Here is an 18,057-nt window from a genome sequence, read left to right as displayed (position 1 = left end):
AACCTATGGACGCTTGTGTCCTCTTGAATGCACATGTCTACCATTTGAACATCACAAATTTGTCACACTTGCCTGATAAATCTGAATTTCATAAAATATTGACAGGTGAAAAATTTGTCAAAAAAATTGTATAATCTTGAAATGTGTTATGATCGAAAAACTATGAAATATTGAAACCTTTCTATTTTGTTTTAATTTTAATCATTTCCCGACCAATTTTGCCGATGTTAGAAGTAATAGAACGTTTTTACTCTTTCAATTTTAAAATTTCAAAGCTTGTAATTTATTTTTAAACAGTGAAGCGAATAATATAAACTTAAAACAAATCGAAAATTTTTAAATGACTAACATTCTAAAATTAAGTTGTCTAAAGTTGCTTTTAGAAAATAAGGACATTTTATTCGCAAAACTTAGTGAAACCTTGAGTTTTGATATGAAGGTTAATAAATGGAAGGATATCGCAGAACTAGCTAAAAGTCTCAACGCAAGGGATTCAAGCAAGGACTGAAACCACCTTTTAGCTGTTTTTCCGATACGACATTCTAGGCCATTTAATGATTCGAAATCATTATTTATTCTTTGTTTGAAATTCCGAGGGTGCCAACGACGAATTACACGAAGACCCAACTAAGAATCCATCACTTTCACATAAAAATACTAGGGTGGGTCAAAAAGTTAGTGGATTAGAGTATTGGAGCAGCCCTGTGGGAAATATTTGTAGTTCATATTGTTTGGACATTTATTAGGGAAATGTATGTTGAGCTTGATCAAATCAGGTGATTAGTGTTTGAGCTTTTGTTGATTGAGAAAGGCAATCGGGCAGTGATAAAGTTTTTGACTAAGCAAAGGAAATCGCCTCAGATAATTTTGAAAAATATGTCAACTGTTTACGGGGACCATTGCTGTGGGAAAACAATGATTTACAACTTGCAGAAATGGTTGGATTATTACATATGGTCAGTGCAAAGTGTGTGCCGAGAACGTTTTCAACTGTTCAGAACCGAGAGCGAGTAAAGTCTTCTCGTGAGCTTTTGAATATCTCTAATAGAACGAGAGATGACTGTATTGGCCAAATTGTAACTGGGGATGAAATTTGGGATCTTAATTTTTTGTTTATAATTTATAGGCACTCAAGGGGTTATTAGTACCCTTTGTATGTTTCTATTTAAACAGAGTGCGAGCCTTAGGAAAATAGGGAAGGATTTGAGAGATACTGGTGGACATTAGTAATAAAGTGTTGAACATTAAAATGTGAGGGGCAGATAGAGTTCCGTAAAGTATTCCACATTCTGGATGTGCGATTTAAGAAAAAATCTCTATTATTGACAGTACCCCCGAAATTGAGCTCAAGGGTAAACTGATGAGCATTCCTGGAAGTACGAGTATTACGGCTGAATCGTTTAAGGGGTGAGGAATAGAACTGGCTTTTAAGCCTGACTCAAAACATGAGTGAATGCAGTTGCGAAAAAGTGCGAAGCACAACCTTAGCAGTTTTAGGTATTACAATCGGCTGGAAAAATCATAGCTGCAGTCTTTTGGGATTCGGAGGGGATTTTGCTTATTGATTACAATTAGAAAAGGGTGTAAATTTCACCAGCTAATACTACGCAAACATCTCATACAATTTAAAAGAAGCTATCATAGAAAAAAGAAAAGGAAAACGGCCAATAGGTGTTCTGCTCTTGTAAGGCAATGCACTAGTTCACAAGAGCCACGTTGCGTTGACACTGCCTTGCAGAAATTCGGGTTCAGTTAATTGAATAACCTATCTTATAGCCCAGATATAGCCCCTTTCGATTATTCTTTATTTCCAAATCTGAAGATAGGATTTAGTGGAAAAAGATTTACCGATGGTAAACAGGTGAATACGGCAATTTCGGCTTATTTTGAAGGACTTGACAAATCGTTTTTTTTTCGAACGCATTAATTAAATTTTCGGCCGATGTGAAAAGTGCATTAGGCTTAAGAAAAGTATATTGGAAACGAAAAATAAAAGTGTGCTAAAATTCATCCCCCTTCCCCGAACTTTTTGACCCCTCGTATATCGTGTATTATTTTAGGTCTTTTCACTGTCAAGTGTTGACCGTAAATGAGTTTTATGTAAAAATTGTCTAATAATTTTAACAAATATAAAAATTGTAATTTTGCTTGGATTTCATAAAAGAATTGTCAATCGAAATTTGTCGGAAAATTCCTGAAAATTATGGAAAAATACTTGACAAATTCTTTTTGAAACGAAAAGATGACGATTGTCGAGCATTTTCCTACAACTATACAAAATTGTCAAATTGGTTATGGAACAGATTTTGGTAACTATCAATTTGTGAATTAAAACATTGTCACCTGTCGAAATTTTAAATATTTTTGAAATAGGTAAAATGTTCACCTAAAAAATGTTATTTAAATTTAAAATGACAATAAGCAAATTAGAAAGTTCTGACATTTTTATTTGTTAGCTAATAAAATTGACGAAAATTTCAGTGGTACAAAGAAAGGTTTTGAATAATTTTTTGTACGGGTTCTTTTATAAATAAATAAATTGGGTGGCGCAACAGTCCATGAAGAACCAGGGCCTAGTGACTTACAACTCTCAACCATTCCTGTGTGCGAGTATTGTTGTCAGGAATGGAGGGGACCTACAGTTTATATGCCGATTCCGAACGGCGAATTCCGAATTCGAGAAAGCACTTTTTCATGACAAGAGTTACTCTCGGAGAATTTGTCAATTCCTCGCAAGAGGTAGTACCCGTGAAAAGACTTTAGATGGCATAGGCAGGGATCGAACCCAAGACCTCTGGCATGACAGTCCAACGCACTAACCATCATGCCACGGGTACTACTTTACTACGGGTTCTTTTATTTAACTGAAAATTTAAGTTTTTAAAAGCTGATTCTTTCACCATGTAAAAATGTTCATGAACTCAACTATACCAACTCAAACATTTTTAAAGACTTAATACTTGGATTCATTTTATATTGAATTTTTCGTGAAAGAAAAAAGTTTATCCCGAAATTTGTTCTAACAAATGTTCAGTCTTTAATAAAAAAGCAAAACTCACTAAAGTTCTTAAGGTTATAAAAACATAAAACAGTAAAGTTAGCACTTGATAATTTCAAAACTTTAAGGTAGTGTTTTAATGAGAGTGACAAATTTGAAACATTTTCTTAACACCGATTTTCGAAAAATTTAATACTTTTAATTGCTTACTCAGTCATTTTTCATTTTTGATACTAACATTTTTTTGTGAGGTGACATAATATTCCAGAAACGAGTGCAGATTGTTTCATCTTATTTCACGATATGACATTTAATTTGTTAGCCAATCATTTGTTTCTTATTTTTATTTTTTTTTTGAAATTGTTAGTGCTAAATTAAAAAGCAGGCGTACAAATCTATTTTGTTAAAAAGTAGATTTCGGAAATAAATTTTTCCCAGAGTTTAACTGGGAACAATTAAACGAACAATACTGAATACGGTTTCCATAGATTAACAATATTATCTACAACTTGCAATCCACTTTAAATCAAATTCACCACCTCCATTATACAAATGATATTAATTTAGTAAAATTTAAACGAGTATTAAATGTAGTTTAGTTATTAGATGTAAGTTAGATAGTTCTAATTACAAAAACCTATAGAAATTGGAAATTTGGTTTAGTAGAATTTTGCATTAAACAAATTAATGAACATTTAAAAATGATCTTTTATTTTAATAAATATATTTAATAAATATGATTTAAAATCATGAAAATGAAATTTTTATTTAAATTCATGAAAATAAAAATAAACCAGCATAGGTGTTCATATATGCGTTTCGCCCCGATGTAATGGTTGGGCTCATCAGAAGATGACCATTACACCTTGTCTTGACGCATATTTTCTCGAATAAATCGAGACTCCATATAATCCGAGCTACAAAGAGCTACTGTGAATTATATATTTAATTTGAAAATTGTTTAAATTCTATTTGAATTGTTTCTAATGCAAAATCAAATATAATTAAATTTGTACACGTATTTTAAATAATTTTTCTTCAATGTAGAAAATCATTAAGTTTGAATTTTTCTTTACTGTACAAAAATTTTGTTTTGCATAAGACATTTCTTCAAATGTTTAATCCATCACGCAAGTAACTAATTACTAATTAACGACAAATTAGTTAAGTTTTATCAAATTGATACTCTTTAAGGGCAGCACTTTTATTTGAAAGAATGTTAAAGAAAGTTATCGATATCAACTTCATCATAAATTTGAACAAAGCTTAATCATTATAGTAAGACTTCGACCATACCTTAACTGCTAAAACATAACATTTCATGACTTGTTTTTGTTGGAGAAAACATTTAAATATAAACCTTAAAGAATTCAGAGATTGAATTCGAAAGTTTATTAAAATGTACGCGTTGCGTTGAAACAGTTTACGTGTCAATATGAAGAAATCAGTTGTACGTGCTAATGTTCATTAACTATAAATAATTTTGAACGTTTTAAAGAGTTGAAATTTAACCACTTTAACTTAAAAAATTCTTAAAATACCTTTAGCATGAAAGTATTCTAATATATTCTAATTTCTAATTAGTGCCCAAAAAACGAGTTATCCATGGAAATGGAATTCGAAATTTGTCAAACTAAGTTTTTAAACCAATTTTATTTTCAATTGAAAGTGTGACTTTTACGATATAGATCGCTTTACTATCGCACAACGCATAAAAATTGTTATAACTCTTTAAAAAAATGCTGATTCTGCCACAGCCACATATCTTGCTTTAAGAGGACATTATGGTCTACATAATCGTTCAACTACGCAAGAAATTGTCAAAATTGTCAAAATTGTGAAGAAATTTAAAGGGCCTGGATTGGTCACAGACATTGTAAGGCCTGCGCATCATCGTTTCGTCCGTACCACTGAAAATATCACAGCTGGTAACAGAAAGTATTGTCGAGGATAATACTCTGTCAATTCCTAGCTTTTTTAAGGACTTAGGATTGTCTTACGGCACATTATAGCGTATCTTGTACTTGGATGTTCACCTATATATATCCGTATAAAGTCTAGCTCACTCAACAACTGAAGCCAGCTGGGTGCTTAAAGTGGTGGACGGCGATTTTTCAACCAAATATTTTCTCTAACGACGAAGAACATTTCTCACTCGGTGGGGATGTTAATAAACACAACTGTCGTATTTGGGGTTTTGGGAATAATCCCCAAGTAATTAAGAGAGGCCATTACAGCCACAAAATGTCACTGTTTGGTGCGCTCTTTGGTCCTTACCGGAGGAGTGATTGGACATTACTTCTTCGAAAACGACGATGGAACGAGCATTATGGTCATATGATCACCGACTTTTTTGCCTGCTTTTGAAGAAAACGACTTGAAGAATATGTGGTTTCAGCAGGACGTTACCACATGCCACACAACTCGAGCGAATATGGCTGTATGAACTGGACACCAAGATCATGAGATTTGACACCACTGGGATTTTTTTGTGAGGCTATTCAAAAGACCGTGTTAATGGAGATAAACCTTTAACACTTGAGAACTTAAAAACTAACCAATATGTGTCAAAAAGTGGTCGAAAATTATCTCAAAAGAATCGATGCTTTCAAAAAATTCGCGTGGTGGTCTTTTAAATGATGTAGTGTCTCACACATAATGTCAACGTTCAAAATTAATACGAGGGGCGTTCAATATATTCTCGGTATCTATATGAAGGAAAATGCGAATTCAATTTAAATTGTTTTATTTTTCAATATAATCTCCCCTAACATCAATGCATTTGTTACATCTTGAGATAAGCTTTTTAAAACCCTCAAAAAATAAGTTTCCTCTTTCCCTTCAAAATACCCATTTATTGCCGACTTGAGTTCTTCATCATCAAAATCTTTTTCCAAGAAGACATTTTTTCAAATCCGGAAACAGGAAATATTCACTAGGGGCAAGGTCTGGACTATAGGGTGGATGTTGAATTTCTTCAAAACCACAATCTCGCACAGCAGCCTTGGAAACTCGCGCCGCCGTGTGAACAGGAGCGTTGGCATGAAGAAGCAACACACCCGCTGCGAGTTTACCCCGTCTTTTCTTTTTAATTTCCTCCCGCAAAATATGCAAAGTGGAAGCGTAGGATTTGGGGTTGATGGTTTCACCTTTTTTTTTGTACTCAATGAGTAAGATTCCCTTTGAGTCCCAAAAAACTGTGGCCATGAGCTTCCCGGCAGACGGAGTGACTTTGAACTTCTTCGGGGGGTCTGTTCCTTTTTTATGCCACTGCATGGACTCTTGTTTGCTTTCAGGGTCATAGTGGTGAAACCATGTTTCGTCCCCAGTAACAATCCGATGCATAACACCGTCCGCGTTCTCACTACACATCTCCAAAAGCTCTCTACAGCATGCGATTCTCACTTTTTTCTGAGGCGCTGTGAGCATTCGTGGCACCCACCTTGCACTGACCTTTGAAAGGTTAAGATAATCATGAAGAATGGTGTGAATGGTACCAGTCGAAATGCTTGGTGATCTCTGCCATCATTTTCACCTTTATTCGGGCATCCTCGAGAACAAGTTTTTCGACTTCTTTGATGCTTTCTCCCGTACAAGCACTAGCCGGGGCGACGGAGCGGGGGTCGTCTTCAAAGCTCTCTCTGCCTCTCTTGAACTCACTTGACCACTTTTGCATAGTTGATAATGAAGGTGCGGAACCCTGGTAAGCTGCCACCATTTCTTCATGAATAGTTTTTTGACTTTTTCCTTGCTTAGTGAGAAATTTAATTACAGCGCGATGCTCAATTTTCACCATCATCGTCTCAGTTGCCATTATGATTCTGTTTAAATAGAGATTTAACGGTAAATAATAATCACATTTATATGAAATTCTACATGAATGCACTAAAATAATAGTATTACTTGATAAATAAGTCAATTTATATATATAACCAAAGCTTCACCCCGATACCGAGAATATATTGAACGAAAGAAATATCACGAAAACAAATTTTTATTTAACGTTTACTTTTGAAACCGCAAAATGAATAATCCTGTATTTTTCTAAAATATAAATATATCGGACGATAAAAACCTATTCTTCGAAGTTTTAAATACAAATTTAGAAGGTTGGGATGACAACCGTACTGAAAACTTTCCATTCAAACCCGTCTGTCGATTATTCAAAAAGTTTTGAGTAAGGTAAACAAAGTTTCAAATTAATATTTTTCTTTGTTCTCCTATTACTTGATTAGAAAACTATTTCTTATCAGTTTTTGGTTGAATTTGTAGGTTTTCATGTTTTGACTCTCGAGATTTGTAGTCGAAAACTTTTTCTTACCATTTTCAGTAAAAATTTTTAAAAGTGTATATTCCTTATGAAAAAAAGTCTATTGGATTTTCCTCAAAGCATTAAAGCCAGCAATAGAATGAAACAATTTTGAAGTCAATCACTCATTTATTCTCGAGATATTCGAATGAAACATCAGAGTTTACCAATTTTGTGTAGAATTTTTTTTTTATTTAAAAAACTGCTCATTGTATTTTTTTAATGTTGCTTAATGTTGAAAATTAAATTTGTTTATAAAAAAAGATAAAATAGTTTCAAGAAATTGTTTTAAATTGTTGACAAGATGTTCAAGTTGAAAATCAATTTTTATCAACTCTTAGCACTATTTTTTTAGTTTGTAAGAAAATTGCCATTTCGATTCTTCTTAAAATTTTAACATATATCAAAGCGTCATTTTTTGACGCAAAATATTCGAAACAGCAATAATTAGGTTTGGAGTTTTTTCGATTTATACATTTGAACTTTATACCAATCTATTATCACGTAGTACCCGTGGCATGATGGTTAGTGCGTTGGACCACACTCTTCAACAATGCACTGAATAATGCATATTATTCAATGCATTGGAAGATCGCTGTGGTTCATCCTCTCCCGAAAAAGGGAAAGGACAACTCCTACCCGTCAAAGCTTCGGTCGATAAGTCTTCTTCCGAGCATCAGCAAAGTTTTCGAAAAAATCATTAATAGGGCTCTGACTAAGTGGGCTGCGGACAACAAAATAATTCCGGATAAACAGTTCGGGTTCAAGGCGGGTCATGACACAATTCATGCTGCGTCTAAACTCTATTCTGATATTCAATGGAATAAATCAAAACAACAATGCACAGGTGCTGTTCTGGTTGATTTGGAAAAGGCCTTTGACACCGTATGGTTAGAGGGTCTTTACCTAAAACTGAGCAGGCTTGGCATAAGCAAGCCATTGTTGTATATAATTTATGATATGCTTAACGGTAGAAAGTTTGTTGTCAAAAGTGGCAATGTAACTTCTACCACAACATTCTCAATTAAAAATGGTCTTCAACAGGGAGTGGTGAATTCGACGATCCTCTTCAGCATTTACACCAGCGATCTGCTCTAAGGCAATTGCGTACGCCGACGATCTAATTGCATACAGAACGGCCCGAAAGGTTGAGGTTATTAGAATTCTCTTGCAGCGTGATTTCGACAAGATTCAGCGATATTGCGGCGACTGGAAACTGAAAATAAACTCCGTTGGATAGGGCCACGAGGGATACGTGTAAGAATTGGCGCAAGATGGTCATCGTTGATCTTCACGGGCGGCCATTAGCGAGCAAAAGTGTAGTGAAGTACCTCGGTATCTGGTTAGATCAGTATTTATATTTCGACAGACATATAAATGCTGCTCTGATCAGCACCAGAGAAGCCTTCGCTCTGACGAAACGGCTGTTTTACAGCAGTCGACTTGACTCCAGAGTGAAGGTAATTTGTTACATGGCCCTCATACGGCCAATGATCGTTTATGGTTGTCCTGTGTGGTTCAACGTTGACCCTTGCCAGATGGAGAAGTTTCGGGTGTTTCAGCGGCAGTGTTTACGACGCTGTACCGGCTTATTTCGAACAGCCGAGTTTTCTTATGTGCATTACTATTCTAACGAGGTCCTATACAACGGGGCTCGAATCAACAGAATTGACAATTTCGTGATAAAACTCGTTCGAGGTCACATTCCAAAAGCTATGTCTTCGACCAACAATTTGATTTTCAGGGCGTTCTATCCGAATGTAGAGCATTTTGAAAGTGCACGCTTGAGCGGCTTCATTCCACCAGAGGCATTCATCTTTTTAGACAAATGCGATCTGATACAGGATAGATAGGCAGTTCCGCGTAATCTACCACGTCAGACGAAGAACCGGGGATAGGCGACACCCGTACAATCGGGACGTCATGGCGCAAGGCGGAGCAGAGCTCCTTCGGTTCAGTAGGGCTGTGTCCGAACGTAGTTTATAGATCGAATAGGTAGTTTAAGTTAGTTTTAAGTTTTATATTAGGGACCTTATTTTAAGTAGTTTTTAAGTAAAAATAAAAAAGATATTGATATTATTTTTTTAAATTTTCTAATTAATGCAAAAATAAATAAAATTGAATTGAAGTTAAAATAGATCTTAGTGTTATAGTTTAACTTTTATGAATTTTTGTCCGGCTTTAAGATAGGTTTAAGAATAAATTAATAAAAATGAATTTAAAAAAAAAAGTGCGTTGGACTGTTATATAAGGGGTCTTGGGTTCAATCCCTACCTGTGCCACCTTAATTTAAAAAAAAAATAATTTGCGCGGGTACTGCCTCTTGCGAGGAATTGACAAATCCTTCAACAGTACTCGCACACAGAAATGGTTGAGAGTTGTAAGTCACTAGGCCCTATTTCACAACGGACTGTTGCGCCACCCCATTTGATTGATTATCACGTAATTGATATAAAATTTTACTGAAGTTCTAAAATTTTGATAGCAAGATTGTAAGTATATTTCATCCTTCATTTTCTAAAAATGCCTCCAGAAAATCTAAATTCCAACTTCTTTACAAATCAATTAAACTTAACATCCTGTACTTATACATGTAAAAGTGCATATAATAAATTTACAGTAAAGTACTTTTTATGTTTCCTGTAGACTTGAAATTTTGTATTGAAGTAAACAGAATGCTGAAGGTAAGGTCTTTATATTGTTTAAAAGAATGAATTGTTATTGAACATTTTTTTAACGACAGAATCCAATTTTTGTTTATTACAGACATCTGGTCACCTTGATACTCCCGCATGGCATGCATACATCAACATAATATATTTGTGTAGTGTCTTTGAAAGAAGTGGATTTGCCATCATTAACTGCATTATAAACAAAGCCTAAATATATTCACCGTTGAGGCGCCATCACAGAGATGGCACGCAGTCAGTTACATTTCAGACAAACAACAACCGAAACAGAAGTAGCTGAATAACTGCAGAAGTGGCAGAAGCAGAAGCAGCAGCGCAGAAACAGCCACTCGTTAATTTAATGGCCATCATATAAACAATGGGGCATAAATAAACTTGCAAAACTTACCCAGTTAACACTTCTGAAATGATTGGCAGCACCCAGGGGCAGAGGTATAGGCGAAACTAAGAAACAGGCGGCTTGAAGAGCCCAATGGCATAAAGTCGAAATAACCAATAATACAAACAAAATAAGGAATTGCATATTTTTGCCATTAAAGAGAAGAATTACTTTTTGGACTGGGATGTTGTTTCGAATGAGGGAGAAAGATGGATTTGTCGAGTGGATTTAGGTGCGTTTCACCATCATAATGTGCCTTTGTTTGAAGGCTCGACGAACACTCTAGTCGTGTCGATCTTCTGTATTGCTTCGGATTCAAACTGCTGCTGCTGATGTGTGGTGAATGTGCTTATATTGAGTGCCTATAGCTTGGGTACTACCTTCTCTGGTACTGGCAATCCAGTGACAAGAAGTGCTCTCATAAAAGCCGTTAACAGCCCCTGCAGATGGCACTTAATTCACAGTTTGTGCCACAAGAGCAGTCTTTTATTAAAAAGAAGGAAAGAAAAATCGTATTCGAAAGAAGAGGGTGCTATTGAAAAGATAACAAATACCAGGCGGCATCCAACGAGCTGCCAATTGTTTACATCGTAAATAAGCGAACGTAATGATTGCCACAAAGAAAAGCTAGAAACAACGACACCACGACGACTTGATGACGCTACAAATGGAGTGCGCTTGGTTCGGTTCGAAGAAAACAGAAATCCCTGAACCAATATACATACGTATGTATCTGCAGTTTCAAAGCAACATAAACACAAAAGTCACATACTAAATATGACAAAGGAAATAAAACAATGATCAAAACCGAGATGAGAGGCTGGAAATGTGTATTTACAGTGGGCGACAAAACGATTAGGTCATCATTAAGGACTATTAGAAATAAATTTTGTCTATAAAAGCTCAAGAATTTATTTTAAAAATAGATTTGGTATTTTAGATGCGAGTCGGTTCAGAAGAGGCTATGAAAGTCAGAAAAAAACAATAAAAATGGAAAAATATTTGTCAAATCGAGTTATAAATTTCATCAAGTGAGGGCTTCACTTGACTTAAAAATAAAACCATACCTATAAACTTTAGTAAAAGTATGCACCATTAAGTTGAAAAGAGCAAAGGTTATAGGAATCAATATATAACAACGAAATTATAGCAGTCTGTATTTATGTCAATTTGACAGGTCAAATAGTTTGAGTTCGAGTTGGACTCTTGTCATTTTTTCTTCGAAACAATAAATTAAAAATCATGGAAATAAATTAATGGCGTTTATTTCGGATAGACGCTATTTTAACAACAAAAATTTCTAGAGGAATAGTTTTTGGGTCTGCTTATTACAATTATGTACTACAAACGAAATTAACTCCCCTCTACACGAATAGAATGGACTTTTGTACATAGGAGCAATTTAACTTTTTGTGTTTTTTTTTAAACTATTGGACATGCCAAGTTTATGTAAGAGTTAAGCATAGAACTACTTTTCGTTTCATTTGGTTGTTTTATTTTCTCTTACAAAGATCCTACAGCGATTGTTTTTTGTAAAGGGTGATTTTTTATGTTTTTAGGGATGTGATTTTTATTTTGGAAATACTTTTTTAAGAGTTGACCCCTTCGACTACTGATGTAATGGTTGGGCTCATTAGAAGATGACCATTACACCTTGTCTTGAGGCATATATTTTCGAATAAATCGAGATTCCTTATTATCCGAGCTACATTGTTTTTAACTCAAATATCTTTTCAAAAACTTGAGACCATGGCTTCAAACTATTTGTATATTATAAGAAATATTGTTTTCAACGTTTTGTTAAATTTACAATACAAAAATAAAACCTACTAAAAATAGTATGAAAAATAGATTTTGAAATAAAACTACATTATGCAAATGCAGAATATTGATATTGTTGGAAATTTTTAAGTTTTCAGAATAATTGAACTATAACAACTTTTTTAACAAACCCCAAAAACCTACGAACCTTTATTTATAGCAAGACAAATCTTCAAACGATGGGATGGGAAGTTATCAGTGTGGGCCGCATACCAGCCAGTTTTTTCTGAAAGAATTTACCACATAATTGGTCACCAGGATTTTGTAATAAAATGCACTCAAACTTTTGGTTATTGCTCCACAACGGATTGAAGTTTGAAATTCAAGAAGTAATCAAGAACATACAGATATGTCAATTTCTTGAGCAGAATTTAATGAAAAGGACCAACTGTTAATTGTTAAGCTAATCGATTAATTCCTTAACTTCACAGAGGAAGTTTTTGTAAAGTCCCTAGAATATAAAAGGTTTTTAGAAATAAGTCTGCGTTTGTCTATAGGTTCGGGATATATTTTTTCGGTGGCCATATCTTAAAAACCACCAGGAATATCGATTTCAAATAAATTTTGTTTGAATTTCAATACACATGAGTACTATACTTTGTAAACTTTTATTAAAGTGAAAAATTGAATTGACCGTAAATATCTCCCAAATTAAATAACGCTAGTGAATTCAATTAGGTTTTATATTTTACATTATAGCGTGATACTAAAAATATACGAATTTGAAAAAAATACAAAGAATTGAAAATATTATTTTAAACGTCAAATACTTTGTGAATTTACATAAATATTTTACTACCTCTAAAAGACATATATGCATAGAGAATAACTCGTTTTTGAAATCTGATAAAATGTTTAGAAAAATCGGAGGGAAAGTTTTCTCAAGAAAAATTAAAATCAAAATAAAATAGTATTAAAAGTTGGTAACTCGAATTCGACTCGAATATCTTGTTAAAAATATAAGCTCATAAAAAAACACATTGTGTTTAGCGTTTGGTAAATTTTTTACAAAAATTCAATGGACGCTTTTTAAACAAAAATAAAAACCCTACAAACTATAACTAAAAATTGGTCAGTACAAATGACGGTATTGACTTCCAAATTAGTTAATTTCTTACAAAATATTGTCGTTAACATAAGGAATTTTTTTTTAGAAAAATAAAATAATTTTTAACAAGAATAAGAACTTTCAAAAAATGATACTAAATACTGGCACAAATTATTTTTAAGCAAATATTATAATTAGACCTATTTTTTCATATGCCAATTTGGTTGCTAACTTAAAGTTAATTGTTTAGAATAATTCGATTGACAGCTATTATTACAACACACGAAAACATACAAAAACAAAAAAAAGAGGAATGCGAGGAATGCGACCCACACTGATAACTTCCCATCCCGTCTGTCGATTTATCTTGCTTAAAAGTTTGTCTATATGTACTCCTAGCAATTTTTACCAAATTTGCGTACTATTTTTTGTATATTTTATTTTTTATGAAAAAACGGACTGTTGGATTTTTATATAAAAATTACTAAATATCGAAAACAATATTTTCTGTGAAATAAAATAAGTTTGAAGCCAATATTTTTAATTTTTGAAAAGCTATTTGAGTCGTAAGTAAATTTTTATTAACTTTTATTAATTTTTTTTTTTAGTTTTTTTATTTTTTGTAAAAAAACTGTCAATAAGATTTTTCTCAAAATTTGTCTGAATGTTGAAAACAATATTTGTTATAAGATAAAATTAGTTAAAAGCCAAAATCTCAAAATTTGGATAAGATATTTCAGTCGAAATTCAATTTTTACCAACTTTTGTTAACTCTTTTTTAAGGTTTTTAATTTTTTGTAAAAAAAAACTGTCCATTCGATTGTTCTCGAAATTTAACTGAATGTTGACAACAATATTTCTTGCAAGATAAAAGTAATTTAAAACCATAATATCTCAACGTTTTGAAAAGATATTTGAATCGAAAATCAATTTTTACCAACTTTAATTATTTTTTTTTAAGTTTTTATTTTTTATTAAAAAAAATGTCAATTTTTTTTTTCTTAAAATTTTCTTCGTTGCACAATATTGTTTTGGAGATGAAATCATATTTTGGTGGTAAAATTTTAGAGGTGACAATTTTTTCTTCAGTTTTTTTTATTTATAAAAAAAACCGTTAATTGGATTTTTTTTCCAAAAATATATTTGTTTTGTATTACGTTACAATATATAATATAAAATTTAATTCAAGTCTCTAGCGTCATTGGTTCATGAGATATTTAGGATTAACCAAAATGTTCACCTTTTTTTAAAACTGCTATGGTAAAAAACCCCCCACCCAATTTTCTTGAAAGCCCTTTCTGCATCTTTCTGCCTGTATAACAAAATTTACTTGAAGTTGATATCTCTTCTGGTTCTTGAGCTATGAACGACGAAAACGTCGCGAACGTACGGACATACGGTCGTACGGACGCGACGTACACACGGAACGTACGTACTCACGCACGTACAGGCATCTTTTATTTCGACTCAAGGGACCTTAAAACGTCGTGAAATGTCAAAATTTTCAATTTGACAAATCGGATCCATTACAATAACTTTCTTTGGGAAGCTAAATCAAAGATTTAAAACAAAATATCTTACACCTCAAATATTTTGTGAATTTACACAAATATTTTATTACCTCCAAAATAAATGAATGCATAGAGAATAACTCGTTTTTGAAATCTGATAAAATGTTTAGAAAAATCGGAGGGACAGTTTTCTTACGAAAAATAAAATAGTATTAAAAGTTGGTAACACTTGATTTTCAACTCGAGTATCTTGTTAAAAATATTAACTTCAAATTGATTTTATCTTATTAAAAAAAATTATGTTTAATATTTTGTAAAATTTTTACAAAAATTCAATGGATGCTTTTTAAACAAAAAAAACCTTACGAACTATAAATAAAAATTGGTAAGCACAAATGAAGGTATTGACTTCAAAACTATTTAATTCTATAAAGAAAAATATTGTTGTTAACAAAATTTAGTTATTTTTATTTAGAAAAATCCAATAATTTTTAATAACAATTAAAACCTTAAAAAAATTATACTTAAAACTGGTAAAAAGTGGTTATCTTAGAAACAAAAGCAAATATAAAAATTAGACTTATTTCTTCGACTGCAAATATTGTTGCTAACTTTAAGTTAATTTTTTAAAATAATTCAATTGACAACTATTTTTACAAAACACGAAAACATACAAAAAGAACAAAAAATTGATAAAGACTGGTTTTTAGCTCAAGTACCTACCTATTTTGAAAACATAGACAAATATTGACTTAAAATTTTGTATCGCACCCAAAATATTGTTATTAATATTTTGTAAGAGCTTGAGACAAATTGATAGACGGTTATGGATGGAAAGTTAACAAAGTGGGTCGCACCTTAACCTCTCTATATTTTAACAAAAGGAATAGCATGTAGGTATTATTAAAATAGCTTGTTCACATTTCAGCAATAAAATACAAAATATAATTTTCTAACTCTAGAAAGATTCCATATAAAATCCTTTTATCTAAATTATTTTTTTCAATTTTTCCAAATTTAGGTTCCTATTTACTGAATTTGATCAAAGTACATTCCTGGATTAAAAGTCTATCATGTGAATGTTTTATTGAACCATATTCAAACGTGTAAGGTGACTTCATAAATAGAATTAAAAAGCAAATATTCCTCTCAATGTTGTTTTAAAACTTTCTTTTAGTTCAATTTTTTCCAAAACAATAAATACAAATTTCAAATGCGAAGCTAACCCATTTTCAACATTCCTGACTGTGTCAAGCCAAAGTTTTATCCGCATAACGCACCCCAATAATAACAACTGTATAGGTACCTACAAACCAACAAACATATAGGATATCCTTTCCATTCATTTCTATAAGCGAAAAAATTGTGTGAATTTGCGCAAATCAAAACCACTTCATTTCAGACTTTGCATCATTGCATTCTTTCCTATGCAGCAAAAAGATTTAAAAAAAACCCTCTTGAAAAATATACACATTCCTCATTTTCTTCAATTTTGTTTTCAAATTAAAACACAAAGATACAATAAAATAGGTAGTATGGGTATTTCCTGCTTTTGAATGAACTTAACAAACCCTACAGCTTTTGTTAACCAACGACCAGTGCCTTTATGATGCTTTTAAAAATCAACCCCTTTCAAACTCAAACCATTCTACTAATTATATTGTTTATGTCATCTTTGGGCACGATTTGTCTGTGTGTCATCTTCTGTTTTTTTTTCAATGATCATTGTCGTAGACGTAATCACACTTATCTTCTTTATCTTTGACGTACTTCGTACATATCCATAGCTACATAGCCCTGCAGCAGGTTAACATATGTAACGAGAAAAGAACCCTTTTTCAATCTCCATCCCCAGATCTCCACCTAGATCCAGAAAGCAATTACAAAGCAGGAAGAAGAAGACGAACAAGGGTAAAATTTCGAGGCAGGTATGTGTTGTAATTATTGCCAAAAGGACGAGAAAGTTGTTGGTTCAAAAAGTTAAAAAATAAAACATACGTCCCATGCAGATAAAACTTTATGCAGAGGAAACACTTATAACGGTTTCCCATCCCTTTTGTCTATTAATTTTTCGCTTCCTTTTGTTAAATTAAATCATTTCTTTTTTTCAGCTATTCAAAGGATATTTTATTTTTAAACCTAAAAACTAAACTTAAATTAGGTCTTTGGTAGGTATGTAGGTAGGCTAGGTAGGTATAGGTACTCACTTGCACCGCGATGCCATTTTTAAACAGCACACCTCCATGATGATGATGGTGCCTTTGCTTGCCTTAAGCTTACGGGAATTCCTGTGCTAAACAAATAAATCCTTCACGTTCACGATAGAGAACCCAAAAACAACCGAAAAAAGGAACTAAAAATTAAAAAAAAAAACAAGCACTTTTTTTCACTCTCGCTCTCGCTTGCACTTCTGCTGGAACGCACCAGCTGACATTTAGCACTCGGAAGAAACTTGATGGATTTTTATCTAAGGGAACACCCGCATTGAATTATTTATTTATTTTCTGAGAGAAGTCGTGCTCGGTGACGTTTCGAAGGTAATAACTTTTTTTCGGACTTCAACTACGATGACGATGACGACAACGACTAACGGTACGATAACGGTAACAATTTTTCAATTCCGTTTTTGTTTTTTATTTTTCTTGTCTGCGACGTAAAAGACACAAATTACCTCCTCGTATTGGGAATTCAGGACAAGGATGTGAGGAAAGAAACCCCACAAGGTTTGTAAGTCTAAAATTGAAATTCCCAGCAGGATATTTATTTTTATTTTCTAGTATCGTCGTACCCTAATTTAAAATTGGGTTGGATTGGAACACCGTTAAATTTACAATATTCTCTATTTGCACCTGAAATAAATAATGAAAATACCGTTGTTTATTTATGCATCAAAACACAGTGTGTTTGTGTTGAGTTTGACAACTAACTGGGAAAATTCGATAAAACTCTCGGCAGCGACGCACGTACGATTTCTTTTAAGACACTCACTCACGTTCTGTCTGACTATGACTGAACTTACTGAAACTGAACTTCTGTAGAAACGGAAAATAAACCGAAACCGAAGCAGCTTGTGTTCGGAGTTGTTGGGCTTTAACGAAAATTCACCCGTTTGGAACTTGGAGCACCACTTCGGCTCTTGGCATGGCATGGCGCTGCTAACACTCTCACCGTTTTGAACTTCCATTCAAATTTCCAATGGCTTGAGTTCGAATCAAACTACGGTGAAGTGAAGACGCACTCACGAAAACCATAATGGATTTGTATAGCTGGAAAGAGGATTCATTCATTATGGGCCCTTCCA

The 18,057-nt window shown here is 33.0% G+C and overlaps 1 protein-coding gene across 2 annotated transcripts in view; it reads right to left on the bottom strand.

Annotated features, from left to right (window-relative positions):
- Positions 1-17,837, bottom strand: part of LOC129949273 (uncharacterized) — a 174,515-nt gene extending 156,678 nt beyond the window's left edge. The window contains exons 1-2 of one of the 2 annotated variants that reach the window (XM_056060628.1): positions 17,684-17,835; positions 16,964-17,605 (exon numbers count right to left, since the gene is read on the bottom strand). In XM_056060628.1, coding sequence (XP_055916603.1) covers positions 16,964-17,001 — 38 coding nt within the window. In that variant the 5' untranslated portion in view covers positions 17,002-17,605; positions 17,684-17,835. Of the gene's footprint in view, positions 1-16,963 lie in introns of both variants that reach the window. The other variant, XM_056060627.1, reaches the window with a different exon arrangement.
- Positions 17,838-18,057: the final 220 nt, after the last annotated feature.

This window comes from Eupeodes corollae, chromosome 3, assembly GCF_945859685.1.
Source record: "Eupeodes corollae chromosome 3, idEupCoro1.1, whole genome shotgun sequence".
In the NCBI taxonomy this organism is placed as follows: Eukaryota; Metazoa; Arthropoda; class Insecta; order Diptera; family Syrphidae; genus Eupeodes; species Eupeodes corollae.
Note: the sequence above shows the minus strand (reverse complement) of the source record. Positions and strands in the feature narration are given on the sequence as shown.